This window comes from Haliotis rufescens, unplaced genomic scaffold (assembly GCF_023055435.1).
Source record: "Haliotis rufescens isolate VD_foot unplaced genomic scaffold, xgHalRufe1.0.p SCAF_2, whole genome shotgun sequence".
Classification (NCBI taxonomy): domain Eukaryota; kingdom Metazoa; phylum Mollusca; class Gastropoda; order Lepetellida; family Haliotidae; genus Haliotis; species Haliotis rufescens.
In genome coordinates, this window is record NW_025963890.1 from 71,456,396 (window position 1) to 71,484,022 (window position 27,627).

Here is a 27,627-nt window from a genome sequence, read left to right on the forward strand (position 1 = left end):
TACATTATATTTAATATCAGAGCAACATGTATACATAAGATGAGTATAAATTCACCCTCGTGTATCAAAAGTATTAGATCTCCATTCTAAAACGATATATTTATCATTATAGAATGGACGTTTGATACACTTGGTTTAAGGGTCAATCAGTGCCTAGCACAAGTTGTTCGACGAGGACATCACCAGACCTTTAACACTGTACGTATATAAACATACTGATAACAACACTCATTCATCATCACACACATACACACACGTGACTATAGATGCGTATATATATATATACGTTTTTAAAGAATTGTTATGAAGTGTCATGGACCGCTTGTTTGTATAATGATATACCACGTGTTTGTTTCATGACGTTTATCGCAAACAATATACTGTCCCAGAAAAATCTTGAAAAAATGATTAATCTATTGAGAAAAAATTTGCCTACCACCAAAATTACACTGTTGCAAGGTGTTTTATTACAAAACAATTTCAGTCTCATAGGTTTAATAAAAAAATATATCAAATTTTGCAGCCATAGCTGGCAATATATCTAATCTCCAGACAAAATCTCAGCCTAAATGTACCATGTGTAATGTTATTGTATCATTTGTCGGTCATCATGTAACATAGTTTGTCAAATTGTTTCATGTACCATGTTTGTATCATCCTGTGTCATGTACCATGCTTGTATCATGTTTAATGTCCCTTTAAGTGAGCCTTTGTTTCACGTATCCAGTATCCAGGCACGACAACCATTGACTCCAGTGCAGACCACACCTCACACCATGGTGTTGACCACACCACAGACCATGCTGCAGACCACACCGCAGACCATGGTGTAGACCACACCGCAGACCATGCTGTAGACACCACCACACACTACACCGCAGAACATTGGCACCAGGCACCTTGACATAATTCTTTGAACCAGTCCACACCATAATAAAAACCCAGCTTTCGGGAAAAAAGGAAACGCGAAGTTATTTATGTGAACAACTTTGTGATGTTATTTGTCCTCTACCACAGCAATGATATCATGGAATGAGATGCCCATATTGAAGACTCGTACACTGGGGTGAGTGAGTGAGTGAGTGATCAGAACTCTGTGCTGGAAGTGACCCGTATACTCTCATAGGAGATGCTGCTCTGTTCGCTGTCTTCCCGGGACGTCTTGGCCGGTCGTGTCCTGCAAATATACGTCATGCTATCACCGTAGTCAGCAACAATACGTCATGCTATCACCGTATTCAGCAACAATACGTCATGGTATCACCGTATTCAGCAACAAAACGTCATGCTGTCGCCGTAGCCCACCCAAGACCGTTTCCCCGAAAAATCACAAACACTATTTGCAAACCATTTTTGAGTTTACTTTAACAAACAAACAAACAAACAAACACAGTTATCATGGTAGGCAATGCGCCATCTTCCCGAGGCAAGGGAGTTAACTTGCTGTAAAGTCCAGTTCCCACACTGACCAAACTAGGCCGGAATTATGGAGTTATATTTTGGCTGGACTAACGAGTCTATGCTTAGTCTGATCAAAATCGCGAAATGAAATCGACATACGGTTCGTAAAATGCTGTGCAGATTTCGGTCGATTGCCGGATTTGCAAAGCATGTGTACTGACAACGTAGTGTCAACAGATATTTTCCAAATCGTTTCATGTTTTTACTTAATGTGATCACGTGATTCGATGCACTTTGCGACGCAAGAGCCGTTCTATTACACTATAGATCTTGATTATCGGTCAGATCGATTTGACTGGGCGACGCCACTTTATTTGAAGCAAATGCAAGTAATAAGAGAGGTGGAATCTGATTGGTTAATGGGAGGGACATAAAAGGGACATAATTCGCAATAGCCACTGGTTGCGCTACGACCGAGCCCAGAAATTCCAGCCACAGGCGAGGGTTGAAACTGGACTTTGACAGCCAGTTAACTCCCTCGCGCATACAAAATGTCATCAGATGTAAAAAAGTGGGGTGACGACAAGACCCCCGGCAGACGATAACCAGAAACCAAGACCCGTCATCGGCGTCGCGACTTACATAATATCGTGTACATCTTTCTTGATTTGTCTGCGTTTGGCTTCGTCAATCGGGTAGCTCCACAGAAACATGAGAGCTACTATTACGCAGAGCACAGGACCAGGAACTATGAGCATGCGCAGTGTCAAGTCCACCGATTCCGGTTGGTCACAGGCTCCGGTTTTGTAACCACCGAATCTGAAGCAAAGATGGGTAATTATACACCAGGTGGCGCCGAGCAGACGAACATCTCTGGGTTATAATACATGAAATTCGTGTTCATTTAACATCGTACACATTAGAGAGTGAGTTGGGTTTAACGCCGCTTTGAACAATATTCCACGTATATAGTTTGTCAGCTTAATGTAGGAGGAAAGCCTGAAGTGATGCAGGTCGCAGACTTTACCACGTTTTTAAAGCCACAAGCACGAATTGGGCGCCTTAGACGACAGGACCACCAGTGCCCCTTTATACACATTAAGACAGAATTAAGGGCGACACTCAGTGAATAACGGTCTGTAAACAATATTATCAAAAATCTAAGTTCTTGCTACCGCAATGATTGTAATGAGACTATAATATTAAAACCTCGCCCACTCGTCCAGTCTACACCGTGCTAAAAAGTTCTTGAGAAGAGTGGGCATTTCTTTGTCTTGATAAGTTTGCACAGTCTCTGTTTAAGTAATGCTTAGTCACTGAAAATATATTATTTTGATAGAAACAAGGGAGCCTCAGTGAAATGGGAGATGCATAACCTGTAAAAAATGTCGAGGCTTACTTCAGTTACTGCTATAGCGTTTCAGAAAGGGTTGTCCGGAAAGAAAAATAATATGGTTCAGGGACTAGGGCGAGTACTGAGAATAGTGATTCCCCCCGTGATTTATGCATTTAATGTACGTGACCTGTATTCAGGTTATCCATCATCCAACCTACTGGGGCTGTCAATTAGCCGGAGCCAAGGCCCCTTTAAGGCTAAAGCACCATCAAACCTACTTCGGCTGTCAATCAGCCGGAGCCTAGGCCCCTTTAAGGTTAAAGCACCATCAAACCTACTGGGGCTGTCAATTAGCCGGAGCCAAGGCCCCTTTAAGGTTAAAGCACCATCAAACCTACTGGGGCTGTCAATTAGCCGGAGCCAAGGCCCCTTTAAGGTTAAAGCACTCACTGCAGGGCAAGTTGGGATATTGCCAGCCCCATCCCGCCGGAGAACTTGTTGAAGAACACGTAGAAGGAGTAGAAGAGAGCATCCTTCCTCGTCTTCCTCTCCAGCATGAACATGTCCAGGATGTCCGGCAGCACTGACCTGCATCAGAAGGACACGCGAGCGTTCATACAGTGCCAGACTCCCCGCAACGGGGTTTAACAACGGTAGTGCACGATGCCCGTTCAAAACTTGCTATCACATTCGAATGGTAAATTATGTCTGGCGAAAACTCTTAATTGTATCAGGAAGGGATTGTCCAGTTTAGATGGTAGCAACAATGACACATGGCAACTCACCAAGGTAGCAACAATGATACATGGCAACTCACCAAGGTAGCAAAAATGAAACACAGAGCAACCCACCAAGGAAGCAACAATGACACACAGGGCAACTCGCCATGGTAGCAACAATGACACATAGGGCAACTCATCAAGGTAGCAACAATGACACAGAGGGAAGTCACCAAGGTAGCAACAATGACACACAGGGCAACTCACCAAGGTAGCAACAATGACACACAGGGCAACTCACCATGGTAGCAACAATGACACACAGGGCAACCAACCAAGGTAGCAACAATGACACAGGGCAACTCACCATGGTAGCAACAATGGCACAGAGGGCACCTCACAAAGGTAGCAACAATGACACAGAGGGCAACTCACCAAGGTAGCAACAATGACACACAGGGCAACTCACCGTGGTAGCAACAATGACACACAGGGCAACTCACCGTGGTAGCAACAATGACACACAGGGCAACTCACCATGGTAGCAACAATGGCACAGAGGGCAACTCACAAAGGTAGCAACAATGACACAGAGGGCAACTCACCAAGGTAGCAACAATGACACGGAGGGCAACTCACCATGGTAGCAACAATGATACACAGGGCAACTCGCAAAGGTAGCAACAATGACACAGGGCAACTCACCAAGGTAGCAACAATGATACACAGGGCAACTCGCAAAGGTAGCAACAATGACACAGGGCAACTCACCAAGGTAGCAACAATGACACAGGGCAACTCACTAAGGTAGCAACAGTGACACAGAGGGCAACTCACCAAGGTAGCAACAATGACACAGAGGGCAACTCACCAAGGTAGCAACAATGACACACAGGGCAACTTACCAAGGTAGCAACAATGACACAGAGGGCAACTCACCGTGGTAGCAACAATGACACAGAGGGCAACTCACCGTGGTAGCAACAATGACACACAGGGCAACTCACCATGGTAGCAACAATGACACACAGGACAACCCACCATGGTAGCAACAATGACACACAGGACAACCCACCAAGGTAGCAACAATGACACACAGGGCAACTCACCAAGGTAGCAACAATGACACACAGGACAACCCACCAAGGTAGCAACAATGGCACACAGGACAACTCACCAAGGTAGCAACAATGACACACGGCTACTCACCAAGGTAGCAACAATGACACACGGCTACTCACCAAGGTAGCAACAATGACGCAGGGCAACTCACCAAGGTAGCAACAATGATAAACAGGGCAACTCACCAAGGGAGCATCAATGATACACAGGGCAACTCACCAAGGGAGCATCAATGATACACAGGGCAACCGACCAAGGTAGCAACAATGACACACAGGGCAACTCACCAAGGTAGCAACAATGATAAACAGGGCAACTCACCAAGGTAGCAACAATGACACACGGCTACTCACCAAGGTAGCAACAATGACACAGGGCAACTCATCAAGGTAGCAACAATGATAAACAGGGCAACTCACCAAGGGAGCATCAGGATACACAGGGCAACCCACCAAGGTAGCAACAATGACACATGGCAACTCACCAAGGTAGCAACAATGACATAGGGCAACTCACCAAGGTAGCAACAATGACACACGGCAACTCACCAAAGTAGCAACAATGATACACAGGGCAACCCACCAAGGTAGCAACAATGATACACAGGGCAACTCACCAAGGTAGCAACAATGACACATGGCAACTCACCAAGGTAGCAACAATGATACACAGGACAACCCACCAAGGTAGCAACAATGACACATGGCAACTCACCAAGGTAGCAACAATGACACATGGCAACTCACCAAGGTAGCAACAATGACATAGGGCAACTCATCAAGGTAGCAACAATGACACAGGGCAACTCGCCAAGGTAGCAGCAATGACACACAGGGCAACTCACCAAGGTAGCAACAATGACACAGGGCAACTCACCAAGGTAGCAACAATGACACACAGGGCAACTCACCAAGGTAGCAACAATGACACACAGGGCAACTCACCAAGGTAGCAACAATGACACAGAGGGCAACTCACCAAGGTAGCAACAATGACACAGGGCAACTCACCAAGGTAGCAACAATGACACATGGCAACTCACCAAGGTAGCAACAATGACACATGGCAACTCACCAAGGTAGCAACAATGACACAGGGCAACTCACCGTGGTAGCAACAATAACACAGGGCAACTCACCAAGGTAGCAACAATGATACACAGGGCAACTCACCAAGGTAGCAACAATGACACATGGCAACCCACCAAGGTAGCGACAATGACACATGGCAACCCACCAAGGTAGCAACAATGACATAGGGCAACCCACCAAGGTAGCAACAATGACACATGGCAACCCACCAAGGTAGCAACAATGACACATGGCAACTTACCAAGGTAGCAACAATGACATAGGGCAACTCACCGTGGTAGCAACAATGACACAGGGCAACTCACCAAGGTAGCAACAATGACACATGGCAACCCACCAAGGTAGCAACAATGACACATGGCAACTCACCAAGGTAGCAACAATGACACAGGGCAACTCACCAAGGTAGCAACAATGACACAGGGCAACTCACCAAGGTAGCAACAATGACACAGGGCAACTCACCAAGGTAGCAACAATGACACAGGGCAACTCACCAAGGTAGCAACAATGACACATGGCAACTCACCAAGGTAGCAACAATGACACATGGCAACTCACCAAGGTAGCAACAATGACACAGAGGGCAACTCACCAAGGTAGCAACAATGACACAGGGCAACTCACCAAGGTACCAACAATGACACACATGGCAACTCACCAAGGTAGCAACAATGACACATGGCAACTCACCAAGGTAGCAACAATGACACAGGGCAACTCACCAAGGTAGCAACAATTACACAGGGCAACTCACCAAGGTAGCAACAATGACACTGACACACTGAGGCCTGCGAATGCTACAGTTATGTAGTAGAGATACGGATTGTCTTTTGGTAGATACAGTTGAACGATCAGCACTGGGATGAATATCTGAAACAGAGTCATTGCTTCTACAATCACAATGGGTTTCATCAAGGTAAGTGTGCACGATCAACACTGACATGACAGAATAGCTGATACGGGGACTAGAAAACAAAGTAGACGTAGTGTGCGCCAGACTTACGATCATGCCGGCAGCGTACGCTGTCTTCTTGCCGTAGCGAGACAACACCAGCTGCCATACTGGCATACTGAATATAGACACGAGCTGCAATAACAATGGTAGAACATTGTCAAAATACACAGTTGAACATAACTTAGCTCTTTGATAAAACGGTACGTTAAGTTTTATGTGATCGATAGATCTATATTTTGTTTTGTTTGTTTGTTGTTTAACGCTACACTCAGCAATATTCCAGCTATATGATGGCGGTCTTTAAATAATCGAGTCTGGACCAGACAATCCTATGAATGATGTCACGAGAATCGATCTACGCTTATGGGATACGATGACATGCATCAACCAAGTCAGCGAGTCTGACCACCCGATCCCGTCAGTCGCCTCTTACGAAAAGCATAGTCAGTCACCTCTGACGGGAAGCATTGTAGGTGAGGTGAGGTGAAATGTGGTTGTACGTCGCGTGCAAGATTATTGCACTTATATAGCGACGTGCATGCACGTGTGTGTGTGTGTTTGTGTGTCTGCTTGTACTAGTCCGGACTGATGCCGATTTATAGTGCTAGCTCACTGAGATACAATGCCACAGTTTAACATGAATACCCCACTCAAACACAGTATACTGACTCCGAGCCGACCAGTCCTTGTTTCAGCCCCTTAATGCCGAGAGCCAGACAGGGTAACAACAAGTACCATATTTTAACGTCTTTTGGTATGACGCGGCCGGGGATCGAACTCCGGACCTTCCGCTCTCCGGGCGGACGCTCTACCACTGGACCACGGAGGTGGTCCCATATTTCGTAACCATGATATAATGATATATGTATGTAAAATGAAAATTTAAATGAGTGAGTGATTATGTTTTTACGCCGCTTTTAGCAATATTCCAGCAATATCACGGCGGGGGACACCAGAAATAGGCTTCACACATTGTACCCATGTCGGGAATCGAACCCGGGTCTTAGGCGTGACGAGCGAACGCTTTAACCACTGGGCTACCCGACCGCCCCGAAAATTTAAATGAAGTTGTACGGAGAACATGCGCTTGTGTCAACGAATACCTACCAGCAAGACCAGGATGAAGTTTGTGAACTGAGGCCCCATGTTGAGGGAGTGCGTGCAGTACAAGGCCAGGTTCCCCTGCACTATCTAAGAGACACAGCATCATGGATGTATATGACTCATGTTACAGTGTTTTCGATCATTCTTATTGTACTTTATTCATGACTTTGTAATATTTAACGTTATTCCACACGCGATGTAGATTTATGTAATAATGACAAATCTGATTAATAGTAATTTCACTTGTTATGTGATAGTATCAGGAGTTTAGTAATCGAATATTTTTCCAGCATACTCTTTGCCCTTATTTGGCGAGGTCAGTGAGGAATGACAGACTTGGGACTCACTGATATTGTTATAGAAAGAAATAGGAAGGTCATCGCGGCCTTGACATAGGGACCATAACCGAAGACCAGTTTCAGACCCTGGCAGAAGCCGACTTGGTCGTCCCCGTCAGCCACCCCTACAACATAATACACATGTCAACTCGACGTTTGTTTGTTTTGTTTGTTGTTTAACGCCGCACCCAGCAATATTCCAGCTATATGATGGCGGTCTGTCAATAATCGAGTCAGGACCAGACAATCCAGAGATTGACATCATGAGCACCGATCCACGCTATTGGGATACCAAGTTAGCAAGCCTGACCACCTAATCCCGTGAGTCGCTTCTTACAACAAGCATGGAAGCCTGTTGGGGCTCAGTCACACACTCAGGATTTTTACTGCCGTCCTTGATAGGACCATTCCCGATTAAGATTTGTCAAAAGTCTGTTCAAGATCCTGTGATTCGTGGCGTAGGGCTGTCTGATCTCAAACGGGAGCCATAATCGGCATTGTGTGGACGCCGCATTACGGCAAGCATGGGTTGCTGAAGACCTATTCTACCCCAGATCTTCACGGGTAACAACACTACACATACGTCAACACGCCATATATGTCAACACGACATACGTCAATAAGACACATACGTCAGGGCACATACGTCAACACGACGTATACATCATAGAGGATATTTCATATATCGAGTGAAATATCATGTCTACGCCACTCGTGAAAATATCTCCTTTCCCCCTGTCACGAGATGACAGAAACATGATATTTCACTCGACACATGGAATATCCTATTTATTATATACTTTTTGTGTAGTTGTCTACCGGATATTAAATTATTTCATTACAAATGTATAAACCTTGAAACGTAAATTCCCACTACCTAACGCACAGGGACGGTTCACCACCCCTTGTATTTGCGACTTAAAAAGTAGTTTCGTGTATGCAAAATCTTTAAAAATAAAAACAAAAGTATCAAAAAATATTTAGGGTCACGAAAGTTCTTTATCTTACATTTAAATATGCTTATATACAAGTCGACTTAACCAGAAATATTCTTCGAAACTAGGAGCCCGCTGTTGGAAGCGAAAGAATACACGCTGTTTCCCATATCTGTCCGGTACTTACCTTTTTTCTTCTCCCTGACGCCGAAGAAGACGATACAGGCGCATACGAAGTAAATGCTGACCACAAAGCCGGCCCCAACCATGTAAGACCATTTCTACAAACAGGTGATCTTATGAGTGAGTGCGTTGTGTTTTACACCGCATTTATCTTCATGTGAATATATCACGGCGGGGACCACACTGCATACGTTTCGCACATTGTACAAAATTTGGCGAATCGAATCAGGATATTCGGGGTGACACGCCAACGCACTACCCACTAGGCTAGAAGAACAACTTTTGTACATGTACTAGGTCAGTCCATTGTATAGGGATTATTTAATGAAACCAACTTTATCACTTAAAACTGTTCCCGTTCAACAAAGGATCTTAGCACTGAGAGCATTGAGCCAAGGCTGATGCGGGAGATCTTTCACTGTGATTCCACTATAGTATTCCAGTGATATGGCGGCTGGTCAGAATTATGTGGGAGGAAAGCCTCATTGAAGCAGGTCCTAGACGTTTACCACTTTTTTGAAGCCTTGAGCACGGAAGTGAGTGAGTGAGTGAGTTGGGTTTAACGCCGCTTTTAACAGTATTTCAGTTATATCACGGCGTGTCAGCTAATGTGGGAGGAAATCCCGAAGTGATACAAGTCTCAGATGTGTATGACTGGTCCACAACGCTGACCCCCAAACACCTAATGTAATTGTATATGGCAAATGTGGCCGATATACGTTATACATAAATGCACTGTGTCGTTGTATAAAATACTTCCTTAAACTTACCGATATGCATAAGGATAGAATTCCAAAGAAAGCCCATGATATGTTTATGTACTATGATAATTGTGGATACCAAACCCATGCATCTACTGTACGCACTTTATTGTTTTCACATGGATTTGGATTTGGACGGATTGCTCAGTGCGTTGGAGATATATCTACTTTTCTTAGACTGTATAGAAAGGATGCAACTGTATCATCAATCATGGAAAAGTACTATAGAAAACAGTTCAAGATATAACAGATATATTAAATATAGAGAGTTTAAAAACCTCATCGAACCTTAGAAGTACTTCACCCAGATAGAAAACAACGCAACATATTGATAGGAATGAGAGCGGGATTGTTAGGGTTGAAAGTTAACGAAAGGAGATGGTCGGGGATTGATTTAAGTTTACGTTTATGTCCTCTTCGTGATCTAGGGATAGAATATGAATATAATTTTATCTAAATATGTAACTCCTAAAAGAACATAAGACACCTCTCTCTGCCTGAAATGCTTTCAATTTGTCATAATCCGATTATCTATAAATTTAGAACGCTTCTGTATTCGAACGATGTTAGGTTATTAAGAAACTTATGTAAATATTTATGTCAAAGTTATGAAGTGAGACCAAGTTTCGCAAACACTTACTTATATATTGATGTACCATTGAGGGGGCACGGGTGGCCCAGTCGTCTAGGGCGACGATATTCGCTGTACAGAATTGCGTCCCTTTGGTACGCCAGAAACCCATGATTGTGGGTCCGAAATACCAGTTCACCCCGATTATGTTTCTAAGTTTGTCAGCACCATACCTGTGCTCGTGGGTTTCACCGAAGTGATAAACGTCTGAGACCTGCATCACTTCGGGCTTTCCTCCCGAATTAAGCTGACACGCCGCGATATAACTGGAATATTGTTAAAAGCGGCGTTAAACCCAACTCACTCACTCATGTACTCATGTATGTATGCACTTTACCTGTGAATGGGTCAGTGGCCTTCATACGAATAAAAGACTTGACTTGACCCCTTTGGTGAAACCACGGTATAGTGCTGACAAACCTAGAAACATAATCAACTCGAACCGGGATTCTACAACTGGGCCACAAAGTCTTCTCACCAAGCCACGTGTGGACAGTAAACACATTTCAAGATAAGAAAGAGATGTGTTTCAACTTGAAGACACAACACCAACATCTCTTTTTCTCCTTGTGGTTCAATCGCAAGACAGATAGGGTCGAGACCGTGCACTCCTGTCCCACTGGGATACATAGCGGACACCGACGTCCCAGAAACCAAGATGGGCGATATCTCTCACCCTGCCCGTGTTCTCCAAATAATGCCCCTTCATCAAGCGCGACCGGTAAAAGGAAAGCGGATAGTGTTAAAAGAGAAGGGCGAGTTATAAACTCAGATTTTAACTCACTATCATAGATTATTCAGTTTATATTAGATAGTAAATGGTATATTTTCTGTCAACTGTTCAGTGAATGAGTGAGTGAGTTGGGTTTAACGCCGCTTTTAACAGTATTCCAGTCATATCACGGCGTGTCAGCTTAATGTGGGAGGAAAGCCCGAAGTGATGCAGGTCACAGACGATTACCACTTCGGTGAAACCCACGAGCACGGGTATGGTGCTGACAAACCTAGAAACATAATCGGGGCGAACCGGGATTCGAACCCACAATCATAGGTTTCTGGCGTGCCCAAGGGACGCAACTCTGCACAGCGAATCGCGGCGCCTTAGACGACTGGGCCACCCGTGCCCCCGTCAACTGTTCAGGTTCCAAGTACCTTTGAATTACTAAAAACCAACAATCAGCGGGTTCGTTACTTTATGTCCAACAAATATAAAAAATATATCATAGCTTTTAGCCTATCTTCCAACAACTGTTCAAGAACTGAAAACTAACAGGCAGCGTTGGACTTAAACTGACTAACGAACGCGCTAACTTGAGGCTGCTTTGTCCCACCTGGTTGTCGAGTTGACGTGGAGATGTGGTGGAGTCAGGGTCTTCACAGGTGCCCACTGTACGGTATTCCTCTATGAGCTTGCCTTGTACGATGGCGCCGCTGAGAACTCCTACCGCCTCAAACACCATTCCTGATACAGAAGGCAGAACTGAGATATGTATCTGAAAAGCGACTACCATTGATATTTGACCGACTGCTTATATTAGGTTTGTCAAAATGGGGCGCAATCTTGAAAAAAGTCTTGCACAGATAAGGGTATAATTGAGTTCAGACAAAGATATCTCTGATTTCAGAGAAGGATACAACAGATCTCAGCCAAGGGTAAAATTGAGTTCTGACAAGGGTATAACTGAGTTCAGACAGGAGTAAAATTGACTTCAGAAAAGGGTAAAATTGAGTTCAGACAAGGATATAACTGAGTTCAGACAAGGAAATGATTGACTTCAGGCAAGGAAAAAATTGAGTTCAGACAAGCATATAACTGTGTTCAGACAAGGCAAATAATTGACTTCAGGCGATGGTAGAATTGAGTTCTGACAAGGATATAACAGATCTCAGACAAGGGTATAACTTCAGATAAGGTATAACTGAGGTCAGAGAAGCATGTAACTGAGGTCAGACAAGGATATAACTGACTTAAGACATGGGTAAAATTGAGTTCAGACAATGATATAACTGAATTCAGACAAGGGTATAACTGAGGCCAGACTAGGGTATAACTGAGATCAGACAAGTCCAAGAGTATAACTGACAAAGGTATAACTGATCTGACACAAAGGTGAGGTTGGCGATGTTGGACTCACGGTAGGCCGTGGCGGAGTCTCTCTCCTTCTGGTTGTTGCTGATGTACATCGTGAGGGCGGTGTATGGCACGTGCAGACCCTACAATGACGCATGCGCGGTCAGAGAACACAATCTTCTTAACTAAAGAGTCAAGAGTAAATACATTTTGTGATAGTGTCAAGGAGAGTTGCGTCCCTCGGACTTGCTAGAAAAATGTAGGTTCGAACCCCGATTATGCATCTTGGTTTGTCAAAGTGATAAACTTCAGGCTTTGCACCCCGACCCACTCTGACACGTCGTGATATAACAGAATTAAGCGGCGTAAAACCACACTCACTCTTTCATTCACAACGTTATTGGTATGATGCAATGTTGTTTGGCATGGTTTGAACATGCTCCAGGAGTGTATAAAGCATGTCCGCTTAAGTGTACTTCATCTCCTTGTGAATATTATCACTGAGTCAGGATTAGAACAAGTGGGGGATGACAGGTAAGAATATGGGTCTTCAGCAACCGATGCTTGTCGTAAAAGGCGACTATGCTTGTCGTAAGAGGCGACTAACGGGATAGGGGATCAGGCTCGTTGACTGGGTTGACGCTTGTCATCGTATCCCAATTGCGTAGATCGATGTTCAATGACCAATTGCAGCTTCAGACTCGATTATTTACAGAACGCCGTCATATAGCTGGAATATCGACGATTGTTGGATTACATGTTTCGTTTATCCGGACATCTTTTAATCCGGATAATTCCAATGGGAACTGTACAGGCCGGATTAATGGGGTTTCACTGTACATTTCCACACGCCGATGTACACACATACATACCGAGAGCAGACCCTCAAAGGCACAGAACATGACGAAGTAGTAGGCCAGCTTCCCCTCGTCAGACAGGTCTGGGACGTACCACAGGAAGAAGTACGTGACACAGGCGAAGGGGGCAGACAGGATTATCCTGAAGAGGAACCACAGTGGAAATGTCATGTAACAGGTCATGCTGATGAAGCAGGCCAGTATATAAAGTGATGAAATTAATGTTTCCGATTTCGTTTTATAAGGTTATCGAGTAGTTGCCTAACACTAGTACTCTTTTGTTATTGAACACCTTATCAAATAAGGGGGCACGTCGCCATACCGGCTAAGACGCTATAATTCGCTGTGCAGAGTTGCGTCCCTTAGGTGTACCAGGATCCTAAATCTTGGGTTCGAGTCCTAGAATCACCCTGATTGTGATTATTATTATTTTTATTACCCATATTTACTTATAGAAATAGAATTAAGTCTGTTTCTAGGGGGAATGCTCAAGTATTTAAACGCGGAGGCCTAAAATTAAATACACTAACGGCGTGGATGGAACCCCACCATGGTCGCATCTTGCCGAATCTGGTCTCCGTTCTGTTGACGAGATAGCCACACATCGGATCAGTGATGGCATCCCAGGCCTTGCCTCCGAACAAGATGATGGAGATGTACTCGGGCGAGATCTGTGGACAGTAAGGCCTTGTGAATGACTAAAACTCTTGTTGACTCAGTAGTGTTAGAGGATCCCTCAAGACTATTTCAACCGTTGAAAATAACCTTGTGACTTTGCTGGTTCTGAAACTGTACACTTTGCGTCGCAGACAATTTGTTTATCTTGTGATTTTATGACAAATAGTCCATTTATAATGCGCCCATCCTCCCGAGGCAAGAGAGTTAACTGACTTTAAAAGTCCAGTTTCCACCCTTGCCAAACTAGGCTGGAATTACTGGGCACGATCGTAGCGCCACCAGTGGCTATTACCAGTCATGTCCCTTTTAAGCCTCTCCTATGGACCAATAAGATTCCACCTCTCTCATCACTTGCGTTTGCTTCACACAAAATGGTGGCGCCGAGTCAGGACGATCTGATCGATAATCAAGATCTATATTGTGATAAAACGGGTCTTACATCGCGAAAAGCATCAAATCACGTGAGCACCTTGATTTAAAACATGAAAAGATTTGGAAAATATCTGCTGACAACGAGTTGGCGGTGCACATGCTTTGCAAATCCTGCAATCGACCGAAATCTGCACGACAGTTTACGAACCGGATTTCGATTTCGGTCACGATTTTGATTGGACTATGCATAGACTCGTTAGTCCAGCCAAAATGTAACTCCATAATACCAGCCTAGTTCGGCAAGGGTGGAAACTGGACTTTTATAGTCAGTTAACTCTCTTGCCTGGGGAAGATGTAATGCGCCGGACTCTAGTCACGAACGCGTTAATAGATGGTGGTTGTTGTTATTTGCCTGGCTTTGGCATTATTATAAAGGTGGGGTGAGGTGAGGTGAAATAGGTTTTAACGTCGCGTTCAAGATTATTGCGCTTACATAGTGTGTGGCTGCTTGTACTAGTCCGGACTAATGCCAGTTTTATAGTGCTAGCCCACTGAGATACCACGTCCAAGTTCAACATGAATACCCCACTCAGACATGGTATTCTGACTCCGATCCGACCTGTCCTTGTTTTAGCCCCTTAATGCTGATCGCCATGCAGGGTAACAACAAGTACCATCTTTTAACGCCATTTGGTATGACGCGGCCGGGGATCGAACCCCCGACCTTCCTTTTTCCGGGCAGCCGCTCTACCACTAGACCACGTATTGGCGGTCTCGCAATTAAGGGGCTGAAACAAGGATTGGTCGGATCGGAGTCAGTATACTGTGTCTGAGTGCATGGGGTATTCATGTTAAACTGCAGAATGGTAACTCAGAGGGCTAGCACCATAAAATCCGCATTTGTCTGGACTAGAAAAAGCAGCCACACACACACACACACGCACGCACGCACGCACGCACGCGATATAAATACAATAAGTTTGAACCCTCATTTCCCCAGTTGTGTTTGTTTGTTTTGGTAATTGAGGCCGCGCGATCAGCAATATTACAGCTGTATGACGGCGGTCTGTAAATAATCGAGTCGAATCGAGGCCCGATCAATCCAGTGATTGATATCATGAGCATCGATCCACGCAATTGTGATACAATGACATGCTTCAAACAAGTCAGCGTGTCTGACCACCCGATCCCGTTAGTCGCCTCTTACGACAAGCATAGTCGCCTCTTACCACAAGCATGGGTTGATGAAGACCTATTCTATCAGGGATCTTCATGGGGCCAAGTACCAGCCCATGGCGCTGCGTCCGTGAACTTACTTCTCCTCACCCTGGGGAGTATACGACTACAGATTTCATGAATGGAAACATAACCTGGACTGACCTGCGCGACTTCCAGGAGGAAGATGTTGAGGTAGAAGCCGATGATGGTGGAACAGATCTGGTAGGGGGCGCCACCGACAGCGAAGCAGATCTTGCTTATTACCGACAATGACTTCTCTTCCTCATCTTCCCGGATCTTCAAGTACTGCAAAATAATAGAGTGAGTGAGTGAGTGAGTGAGTGAGTGGTTAGGTGAATGAGTGCGTGAACGAGTGAATGAGTGAGTGCATGAGTGGGCAGGCGGGCGTGTTGACGGGTGAGTGAGTGAGTGAGCGGGAGGGAGGGTGGGTAAATGAGTGAGTAGGTGAGTGAGTGAGCAGGCGGGTGGGGTGACTTTTGTTTTGCGCCGCATCCCACTATTCCAGCCATATCACAGCTGCCTGAGACATGTACCTTGTCTCTAAAATTGCATGGGCCATCCAAACCTGTTACTGATAGCATGAGCAACGTTCCAATTGATAGAGTAGATGTCACACAAGCAGCCATGTCGACTCAATCACACGGAGCATGGGGTACTGGGGAACCATTTTGCACATTCGGAATACCCCTGGGGATATCAAACAATAAAACATGAGGACACAAACCTGTGAGTTCTGACGCTACAGTTCCCGGTGAAAGTGTCCAGATTGTATAGTTATGGGTACATGACGTATTTATATGGTTTAAATATACTCAACAACAAAAGTTCCTGTGACACCAATATTTTAGTGTATTTTTCAAACAAGTAAAGTTTGGTTTTCAATATTGTAGTACATGTATGGAATCAAGTCACAAAAACGCAACTGCTACAAAAAAGCATGCATTCCATGCAAAAGTTGACTTATATGCAAGCCCCATGCATTTCACTACCCAAGAATGGGTATAAAAACATGTGCGTTAACGGGATTCCTTATGCATTGTTTAGCATCGTGCTGACAACAACCACTCAATTATTCAACATTATTCAACATTACGAAATGCCACGCCAGTCCGAAAATGAGCGTCTGCGAGCCATTAGTATGCTTGAAGCAGGATCGAGTCAACGTGATGTTGCAAGACAATTTACCGCCCACAGAAACACCATTTGGTATTTATGGCAACGTTGGCAACAGACGAATGCAGTCAGAGTTTATTATCGGAGTGGCAGGCCACGCGTAACCAATAATCGACAAGACAACTGGATTCGAACAACACACCTACGAAATTGATTCCAACCAGCAACAGTGACTGCAAGAAGCATCTCGGGCCTTCGACGAATATCTTCACAAACCGTACGTCGTCGCCTCAGATTTGTAGGGATTGTCGCCAGAAGACCCGCCAGATGTCCCATTTTGACAGGAAACCACCGTCAAGCACGTCTACAGTGGTGCAGACAGCGTCTACGCTGGACGGCCATGCAGTGGGGACAAGTTCTATTCACTGACGAGTCTCGTTTTCACCTCAGCCACAGCGATGGACGGATTCGAGTGTACCGACTGTCGAGGCGAACATTACGTCAATCATTGTGTTATGGAAGAAGATCGGTGCGGTAGCGTTATGGTATGGGGTTGGATTACAGCAAGACAGAGGACCCGTTTGATAGTGGTAGAGGGAAATCTCAATCGAGCACATTTGGGATGAGATGGATCGGCGTCAACCACGTGTTCCACAGACACTCCAGGAACTTCGAAACATAATCCAGCAGATATGGACAGATATCCCACAGGACTTTATGCGACGCCTGGTCCATTCCATGAGACGAAGATGTGTTGCATGCATCGCAACCAGAGGTGGACACACACGCTATTGATTTGTAAATTGACATTTTGGCATGTTCATGTTTTTTTTATATGAAATCACGCATTTTCTGAGGTCAGTATGGCAAAATAAACCATTTGAACACTTCCAGGAGTCTTTATCTTTTGCAAACCGAAATTGTTTAAGATTTGGTAAGCCTAGTGGTTAAAGCGTTCGCTCGTCACGCCGAAAACCCGGGTTCGATTCCTGACATGGGTACAATGTGTGAACCCCTTTTATGGTGTCCCCCGCCGTGATATTGCTGGAATATTGCTAAAAGCGGCTTAAAACCATACTCACTCACTCTTCAATGTCACAGGAACTTTTGTTGTTCAGTATATAAGTATTAAAACCTCCTTGGCCCAGTGGAAAAAAGCGTCTACCCGGGGATCGGAAGCTCTGTGGTTCGATCCTCTGGCCCGTCATACCGAAAGACGTTATCAGATGGTATGTGTTGTAACCTTGCCTGGTCCTCGAAATTTAGAGAATAATACAAGGACTGTTTGTTTGGGATTCAGTAAACTGTGTCTGAGGAAACCAATTCAACTGCGGCATGGAATCACAGTGAGCTAGCCATTGCACATCCCTCACCATAAACAGGTTTACATGTTAGTCGAGGAAGACCCTGTGTCTAAAAGTTGAAAAGCCAAGTTCGACATTTTCAAGGATTAGGTACCCGGGACCGAGTTGTCGAACCTTTTTAACCATGGCAATGAACCCAAGCTCCTAAATGCTTGAACAACATGGTTTTGAGGACGTGTTTTTAACATAGTGTGAGTCGGCCGTGTGTAATGCACGTGGTATATGTTCACTGAACCTTCTGCACGTGCATCTCGCGCTTTTGCGAATATGAAATGCATGTAACGGGCAAGTTTGAGGGTGCCTAGACTGGTTCCCGTTCGTTCCTGCGACAGACTTTGAAGGCAGGGCAAGAGCATCGACACCAAGCGCAGGATCCGGGAACCAGTCTATAGTTTGTCAACTCCTAACCTCTGGACATCCGGCATACCACTAAATTTGTCTTGGCAACCGATTTAAGAACTCGTCAGTCACAACGGTGTACACAGCTGATACAGCTGCAAAGTAAATTTGACTTGAATTTTCATACAATAGAATGCGTGACCATGAGGATTAAATAATTTATTAATCTGTCACGATTTGCAAGATAAAATGACTAAAAAAATTTTCAACATTGAAATATTGGCATTCGCGTTCGAAATGAACATTTCATGGTATCCGCTATCAAGCGTACTGCACTGGGGCATCCGGAATTCCGCTTTACGGGGCTCGGCATCAGGAACACCACTTAACAGGGCTCGGCATCCGGAATACCACTCAACAGGGCTCGGCATCCGGAATACCACTTAACAGGGCTCGGCATCCGGAATACCACTTAACAGGGCTCGGCACCCGGAATACAACTTAACAGGGCTCGGCATCCGGAATGCCACTTAACAGGGCTCGGCATCCGTCATACCACTTAACAGGGCTCGGCATCCGGAATACAACTTAACAGGGCTCGGCATCCGGAATACCACTTAATAGGGCTCGGCATCCGGAATACCACTCAACAGGGCTCGGCATCCGGAATACCACTCAACAGGGCTCGGCATCCGGAATACCACTTAACAGGGCTCGGATTCTGGGGACTGGCACCCTTAAGCATAAAATTCGTCCCGAGCTAAACCTAGCATAATTATTAATCACATATACGTTTTGAAGCAAACACAACACTGCACGTTTCTTTTGACGAAAACTGCCAAACCACATGTACTTTGAATGTATAGAATGTCTACGGAATAATACAGATTAACTATTATTCGTGTCAGAAAATACTTAACTATTAATTCCCCAGAATCCGTGCGACCACTTAGCGACTTTGTCCTGTACCTGATCTTGTTCCAGATGTCTGACACCGGTTTGTGTGGTTCCATTAGAGACTCCGCCTCTCTTTCTCATCGTGACGACATTGTCGTCGGCTACATCCACAGATTCAGCACAGCGTTCACCGTGTTCGACGACAGCAGAGGTAGTTATATGCGTCGTTTCCAGACTCAAGTCTCGTGACCCGGGTTCAAGGTCACCATCCCCCAGCGACATACCACCATTAACTATCCCATCTCCAGGATCAGACAGAACAGACAGTGTTTTTCGAACAGTCAATATCACCTGGATATCCTGTGAATCTGAGTTAATAACTTGCCCTTCTCTTTGAACACTATCCGATTTCCTTTTACCGGTCGCGCTTGATGAAGGGGCATTATTTGGAGAACACGGGGCAGGGTGAGAGATATCGCCCATCTTGGTAGTACCGTTTGGTTCTGGGACGTCGGTTGTCCGCTATGTATTCCAGTGAGACAGGAGTGCACGGTCTCAACCCTATCTGTCTGGCGATTGAACCACAAGGAGATAAAGAGATGTTGGTGTTGTGTCTTCAAGTTGAAACACATCTCTTTCTTATCGATTTGAAATGTGTTTACTGTCTCCGTTTGATGTCTATCACACACTTGGCTAGGTGAGAAGGCTTTGTATACAGGTGGCCATTGTAGAAACCCGGTTCGCCCTGATTATGTTTCTTGATTTGTCAGCACCATACCCGTGCTTGTGGGTTTCACCAAAGTGGTAAATGTCTAAGACCTGCATCACTTTGGGCTTTCCTCTCACATTTAGCTGACACGCCGTGATATAACTGGAATACTGTTCAAAGCGGCGATAAACCAAAGTTACTCGCTATCTCATGATCACTACTGTGCCCCTTCATTCACACACGTGTTGTCATGTAGGGAGGGGTGTAGGCGAGAAGAATTCGTATACCGTGTGTACATTACACGCGTGTCTTCCAACAAGCCGACGACACTTTGTATAATATTAATATAGATGTATTCCCATCATGAAGATCCGGTGTAGAATAGGTCTTCAGCAACCCACGCTTGCCGTAAAAGGCGACTATGCTTGTCGTAAGAGGCGACAACGGGATCGGGTGGTCAGGCTCGCTGACTTGGTTGATGCAAGTCATCGTTTCCTAATTGCGTGGATCGATGCTCATGATATCAATGAGTGGATTGTCTGGTCCAGTCTCGATTATTTACAGACCACCGTCGTTTTGCGAGTGCGGCGTTGAACAACAAACAAACAAAAAGAAACAAATCTTATCATGAGGCACGTGTAGGCACGTACACATATGTTTAAATGATGGAAAAGTATTTGTGTGATGTACTGCCAAAGAATGGTATTTTAAACGCCTTGTAAAAACGCGTTACAATATAGTTTATAATAACGAAAAACAAAACGATTTATTTGGCCTAACGACTAAGCTGATACGAGCGTGTAGCAGACTGTCTGGTCTTCTCTACTGATAGCATGTGGTCAAATGATCATATATGTGCTGTGATATATGTGTGTATATTATTTTAGGTACATATGACCTGTCTACTACCACTCTTCTTGAGTCCAACTTTCCCCACACCAACACCACCTAGAATAATGACGAACTGGTCGCAGCAATTTGTGGGCGAATTCTATGTAAAATTATTTACTAACATAATTAAAAAAGCAACAAAACATGTAGGTAATGAAAAGAAATTCCAAATAAAAGCAGAGTGCATTGTAGAATCCTAAACATGTTTAGATTCTAAACGCGTCAAATCATGAGACAAGAAACGCGTTTAGGTTTGTGTTTACGCAAATTTTGTACCGCGTTATCATATGAAATCTCCTTGTGCGATCCCGACTGAATCATGAGCATGTGTTTATGAATCACTATCAAGTGGTGATATCAGGTGTTCGCGAAAAGCTGAGCGTATCCACTCATCGATGGCACTCGTCACAAACGCATGCAAAGGCAAGTCAATTGATCAGCTGAAAAAAGGGAATTGCATCGGCATCATTTTTGTCTCTGATCCGTTCAATTTGGAATTGTCCTCCAGATGTCTACCATAAAGCCTTTTGAAATTTTTACTAAGGCCTTAATTGTTGTAACTCTGTTCAAACAACGTTTGAGCAAGAGTTGTATGACCCTCTTTGAAATCTTCGTAAAAAGAGCATGCTCGATTGTACATGTGTATGTTTCAGTGAGGAAGTCCAGAATTTATTTTTTCAGTAAACTTTAGCTGACATTTTCTTTCATTTTTTGGACAAACTGTGCCGAACCTTTGAAGACAGAGATGGAACTTTATATATGGTCACAGCGCTTTGTGAAAAATGAATCATGTATCAGGAGTGAAGTTTTCCCTTAGGTTGGGGGTAAAGGACAGTGGTGTAGCGAGTTGAGATATCAACTGTTTTAACACAATTGAACTTTCTTCTTTTCTGTTATTGTAAATTATCAAGCAATTCCGTTGAGTTTTTTTAGAAACCACATGATATTAATTCTACTTGTCCGAAATACTTTCTGTTAACATAAAGCAAGTCCTTCCTTGGCACCATTAAGGATTATTGTTAACCTTTGTGACAGGGATTTGGAGGTACATTTGTTGTACCCAGCATTATCTCTCTCTTCGAAAGCTTTGGAATCTTGTAAAATCGAAACGCTGATAGTACTGATGCGTGGTTTGGGCAGATAACTTCCTCAGTAAACATACTGGCCTTATATGTGGCACAATTTGATACGTCACTCATACAGAGTTGTTTTGGGTCTGTGATATGGGCGATGTGTGATATAGGACCTTAGACTAGGGTCTGTGATATGGGCGATGTGTGATATAGGACTTGAGACTGAGGTCTGTGAGACGGGCGATGTGTGATATAGGACCTTAGACTGAGGTCTGTGATATGGGCGATGTGTGATATAGGACCTTAGACTGAGGTCTGTGAGATGGGCGATGTGTGATATAGGACCTTAGACTGAGGTCTGTTATTTGGGCGATGTGTGATATAGGACCTGAGACTGGGGTCTGTTATTTGGGCGATGTGTGATATAGGACCTGAGATCAGGGTCTGTGAGACGGGCGATGTGTGATATAGGACCTGAGACTGGGGTCTGTGATATTGGCGATGTGTGATATAGGACCTGAGACTAGGGTCTGTGAGACGGGCGATTTGTGATATAGGACCTGAGACAAGGATCTGTGAGAAGGGCGATGTGTGATATAGGACCTGAGACAAGGATCTGTGAGAAGGGTGATATGTGATATAGGACCTGAGACTGGGGTCTGTGATATGAGCGATGTGTGATATAGGACGTGAGACTGAGGTCTGTGATGTGGGCGATGTCTGATATAGGACCTGAGACTGGGGTCTGTGAGATGGGCGATGTGTGATATAGGACCTGAGACTGGGGTCTGTGAGATAGACGATGTGTGATATAGGACGTGAGACTAGGGTCTGTGAGACGGGCGAAGTGTGATATAGGACCTGAGACAAGGATCTGTGAGAAGGGCGATATGTGATATAGGACCTTAGACTGAGGTCTGTGAGATGGGCGATGTGTGATATAGGACCTTACACTGAGGTCTGTGATATGGGCGATGTGTGATATAGGACCTGAGACTGAGATCTGTGAGACCGGCGATGTGTGATATAGGACCTGAGACTGGGGTCTGTGAGACGGGCGATGTATGATATAGGACCTGAGACAAGGATCTGTGAGACGGGCGATGTGTGATATAGGACCTTAGACTGGGGTCTGTGATATAGGCGATGTGTGATATATAGGACCTGAGACTGAGGTCTGTGACATGGGCGAGGTGTGATATAGGACCTGAGACTGGGGTCTGTGAGACGGGCGATGTGGGATATAGGACCTGAGACAAGGATCTGTGAGATGGGCGATGTGTGATATAGGACCCGAGACTGAGGTCTGTGAGATAGACGATGTGTGATATAGGACCTGAGACTATAGTCTGTGAGACGGGCGATGTGTGATATAGGACCTGAGACTGGGGTCTGTGAGATAGACGATGTGTGATATAGGACCTGAGACTATAGTCTGTGAGATGGGCGATGTGTGATATAGGACCTTAGACTGGGGTCTGTGATATAGGCGATGTGTGATATATAGGACCTGAGACTGAGGTCTGTGACATGGGCGAGGTGTGATATAGGACCTGAGACTGGGGTCTGTGAGACGGGCGATGTGGGATATAGGACCTGAGACAAGGATCTGTGAGACGGGCGATGTGTGATATAGGACCTGAGACTGGGGTCTGTGATATTGGCGATGTGTGATATAGGACCTGAGACAAGGGTCTGTGAGAAGGGCGATGTGTGATATAGGACCTGAGACTGGGGTCTGTGAGACGGGCGATGTGTGATATAGGACCTTAGACTGGGGTCTGTGATATAGGCGATGTGTGATATATAGGACCTGAGACTGAGGTCTGTGACATGGGCGAGGTGTGATAAAGGACCTTAGACTGAGGTCTGTGAGACGGGAGATGTGTGATATAGGACCTGAGACTGGGGTCTGTGAGACGGGCGATGTGGGATATAGGACCTCAGACAAGGATCTGTGAGAAGGGCGATATGTGATATAGGACCTGAGACTGGGGTCTGTGATATGAGCGATGTGTAAAATAGGACGTGAGACTGGGGTCTGTGAGATGGGCGATGTGTGATATAGGACCTGAGACTGGGGTCTGTGAGATAGACGATGTGTGATATAGGACCTTAGACTAGGGTCTGTGAGACGGGCGATGTGTGATATAGGACCTGAAACCGGGGTCTGTGAGATGGGCGATGTGTGATATAGGACCTGAGACAAGGATCTGTGAGAAGGGCGATGTGTGATATAGGACCTTAGACTGGGGTCTGTGATATGAGCGATGTGTGATATAGGACGTGAGACTGAGGTCTGTGATGTGGGCGATGTGTGATATAGGTCCTTAGACTGGGGTCTGTGATATGGGCGATGTGTGATATGGGACTTGAGACTGAGGTCTGTGATATGAGCGATGTGTGATATAGGACCTGAGAAAAGGGTCTGTGAGATGGGCGATCTGTGACATAGGACTTGAGACTGAGGTCTGTGAGACGGGCGATGTGTGATAAAGGACCTTAGACTGAGGTCTGTGATATGGGCGATGTGTGATATAGTACCTGAGACAAGGGTCTGTGAGACGGGCGATGTGTAATATATAGGGCCTGAGACTGAGGTCTGTGAGATGTGCGACGTGTGATATAGGACCTGAGACTGGGGTCTGTGAGATGGGCGATGTGTGATATAGGACTTGAGACTGAGGTCTGTGATATGGGCGATGTGTGATATAGGACTTGAGACTGAGGTCTGTGACATTGGCGATGTGTGATATAGGACCTGAGACAAGGGTCTGTGAGATGGGCGATGTGTGATATAGGACTTGAGACAAGGGTCTGTGAGATGGGCGATGTGTGATATAGGACCTCAGACTGAGGTCTGTGAGATGGGCGATGATTGATATAGGACGTGAGACTAGGGTCTGTGAGATAGACGATGTGTGATATAGGACCTGAGACTGAGGTCTGTGAGATGGGCGATGATTGATATAGGACGTGAGACTAGGGTCTGTGAGATAGGCGATGTGTGATATAGGACCTTAGACTGAGGTCTGTGAGATGGGCGATGTGTGATATAGGACCTTAGACTGAGGTCTGTGAGATGGGCGATGTGTGATATAGGACCTTAGACTGAGGTCTGTGAGATGGGCGATGTGTGATATAGGACCTTAGACTGAGGTCTGTGAGATGGGCGATGTGTGATATAGGACCTGAGACAAGGGTCTGTGAGACGGGCGATGTGTGATATAGGACCTGAGACTGGGGTCTGTGAGATGGGCGATGTGTGATATAGGACCTGAGACAAGGGTCTGTGAGACGGGCGATGTGTGATATAGGACCTGAGACTGTGGTCTGAGAGATGGGCGATGTGTGATATAGGACCTGAGACAAGGGTCTGTGAGAAGGGCGATGTGTGATATAGGACCTGCGACTGGGGTCTATGATATGGGCGATGTGTGTTATAGGACCTGAGACTGTGGTCTGTGAGATGGGCGATGTGTGATATAGGACCTGAGACTGTGGTCTGTTATTTGGGCGATGTGTGATATAGGACCTGAGACAAGGGTCTGTGAGACGGGCGATGTCTGATATAGGACCTGAGACTGGGGTCTGTGAGATGGGCGATGTGTGATATAGGACCTTAGACTAGGGTCTGTAATATGGGCGTTGTGTGATATAGGAAATGAGACAAGGGTCTGTGAGAAGGGCGATGTGTGATATAGGACCTGAGGCTTGGGTCTGTGAGACGGGCGATGTGTGATATAGGACCTTAGACTAGGGTCTGTGATATGGGCGATGTGTGATATAGGACCTGAGACAAGGATCTGTGAGACGGGCGATGTGTGATATAGGCCCCGAGGCTTGGGTCTGTGATATGGGCGATGTGTGATATAGGACCTGAAACTTGGGTCTGTGAGATTGTGATATGTGATACTGCACAACGCAAATCAAACGATGACGTTTATATAACATGACCTTGATCCAGAAACACATTCATACAGATCCTCCCTGGGTTATTCTATTACATTATTTCAACACTCCACCCGTCACGTTTAACAATTCAAGGCTACCGTATTTCCTTTATGAAAGGCAGAGACAGGCAACGTTTTGAAATAAGAGCCGAGTATGCTACAGTTGATGACGTCTCCTATTACAGTAATACAATAAAATACCATCGCGTTTATTAAACTAAACGGATCCTCCTCGCCACAAATACAAAGGGAGTAAAGGCCGGACTTATAATAACAGCCGGTCTGCGATATGGACCGGGTCTAAATGTAAACTGAATATACGAAGGCCCTGATCCCCTTTTCATAAAGCGACAGTTGTGCTCAGACGAGCGGAATGCCAATACTTTAACATAGATTAACGGCAGTCGTAACGCTAAGATCGCTTTGTGGGACAGGACCCTGGTTTCTTTAATAGTTGTGTTTGAAATGGTTGTTTAACGCCGAACTCGGAAATATTCTAGTAACTTTTTTTCCCTGCGGGCTGTGAATACTCGACTTTGGACCAGGCAATCCAGTGATTGACATCATGTGCACCCATCCGCGCAATTGGGATACGATGACATGCAATCAACCAAGTCACTAAGCCTGACCACCCGATCCACTTAGTCGCCTCTCACGACAAGCACAGGTGTCAGGGATCAACCTTCTTACCCAGAATACCCACGGGTGGGGCTCTTTATAGAGGGAATACGGTACAGTGAACTGGATCTCCGTTATCCACCACATTCACAGGGTTGTCCATACTCCATACAACAGGTTAAACCAATTTGCCGGTAAATTCTAATTAATTAAAATCACTCGTAAACTAATGTCGAGTAATGAAATTCCCATATAATTCTAACAGATGTATGTCATTGTCTCTACACAAAAGGAAGTGTCCAATTGTTCGCAGGCTTATAAACACTATTTTCATCCGTGGTGGAAGTATTAATGTAATGCTGGTGGCAAACGATTGGTATATAATTTTCAGACATTAATCCAATAACCTGAATAATGAGACCAACATTCGGCTTCACAGCCCGTTATAGAGGGGTGTTCGGACTCTGGAGGTTTACGTCCTGATAGTTATTTCACGGTTATACAGTCCTGGCACACATCTTACATAATCAATAAAATATAAACAAGGAAGTGTTTTATCAGAATGTAAATGATCAACTTGTATCTGGACGGCCGCCTCGACATATCCGTCTCGATAATGACATTGGTATATTTCTGTGGTGACATGGCCGGCTAATGTTTCTTGTTTCCGAATCGTAGCCTACAAAAGCAGTTCATATCACATAAGTGGTCAGTTCTACCATTTGTGCTGTACAAAGATCGGCACCACTACCGTTACCACTACATAATATCAATCAAATTATTTGCATATTTACCTTCCTCATCTTGCCTGCCCCGTGCCCTTTGACCTCCGCCAACACGTGACCTGGTTATCCTCACCTCGGAAGTTGCTTTT

The 27,627-nt window shown here is 45.1% G+C and overlaps 1 protein-coding gene across 3 annotated transcripts; it reads right to left on the reverse strand.

Annotated features, from left to right (window-relative positions):
* Window positions 1-27,627, reverse strand: LOC124133187 (sodium-dependent lysophosphatidylcholine symporter 1-B-like). Of its 3 annotated transcripts, none has more exons than XM_046497459.2 (14): window positions 27,548-27,627; window positions 15,938-16,081; window positions 14,057-14,178; window positions 13,523-13,649; window positions 12,715-12,793; window positions 11,911-12,041; window positions 9,192-9,285; window positions 8,079-8,194; window positions 7,735-7,818; window positions 6,676-6,759; window positions 6,427-6,542; window positions 3,188-3,325; window positions 2,044-2,220; window positions 1-1,177 (listed from the first exon to the last, which is right to left on the reverse strand). In XM_046497459.2, exons 1-14 carry the CDS (start codon window positions 27,554-27,556, stop codon window positions 1,087-1,089), a joined length of 1,512 nt encoding a protein of 503 aa, XP_046353415.1. In that variant the 5' UTR covers window positions 27,557-27,627; the 3' UTR covers window positions 1-1,086. The 3 variants fall into 3 exon arrangements, with proteins under 3 accessions (XP_046353415.1, XP_046353413.2, XP_046353414.2); XM_046497457.2 differs by lacking the exon at window positions 27,548-27,627 and adding an exon at window positions 19,582-20,093; XM_046497458.2 differs by lacking the exon at window positions 27,548-27,627 and adding an exon at window positions 19,533-19,769.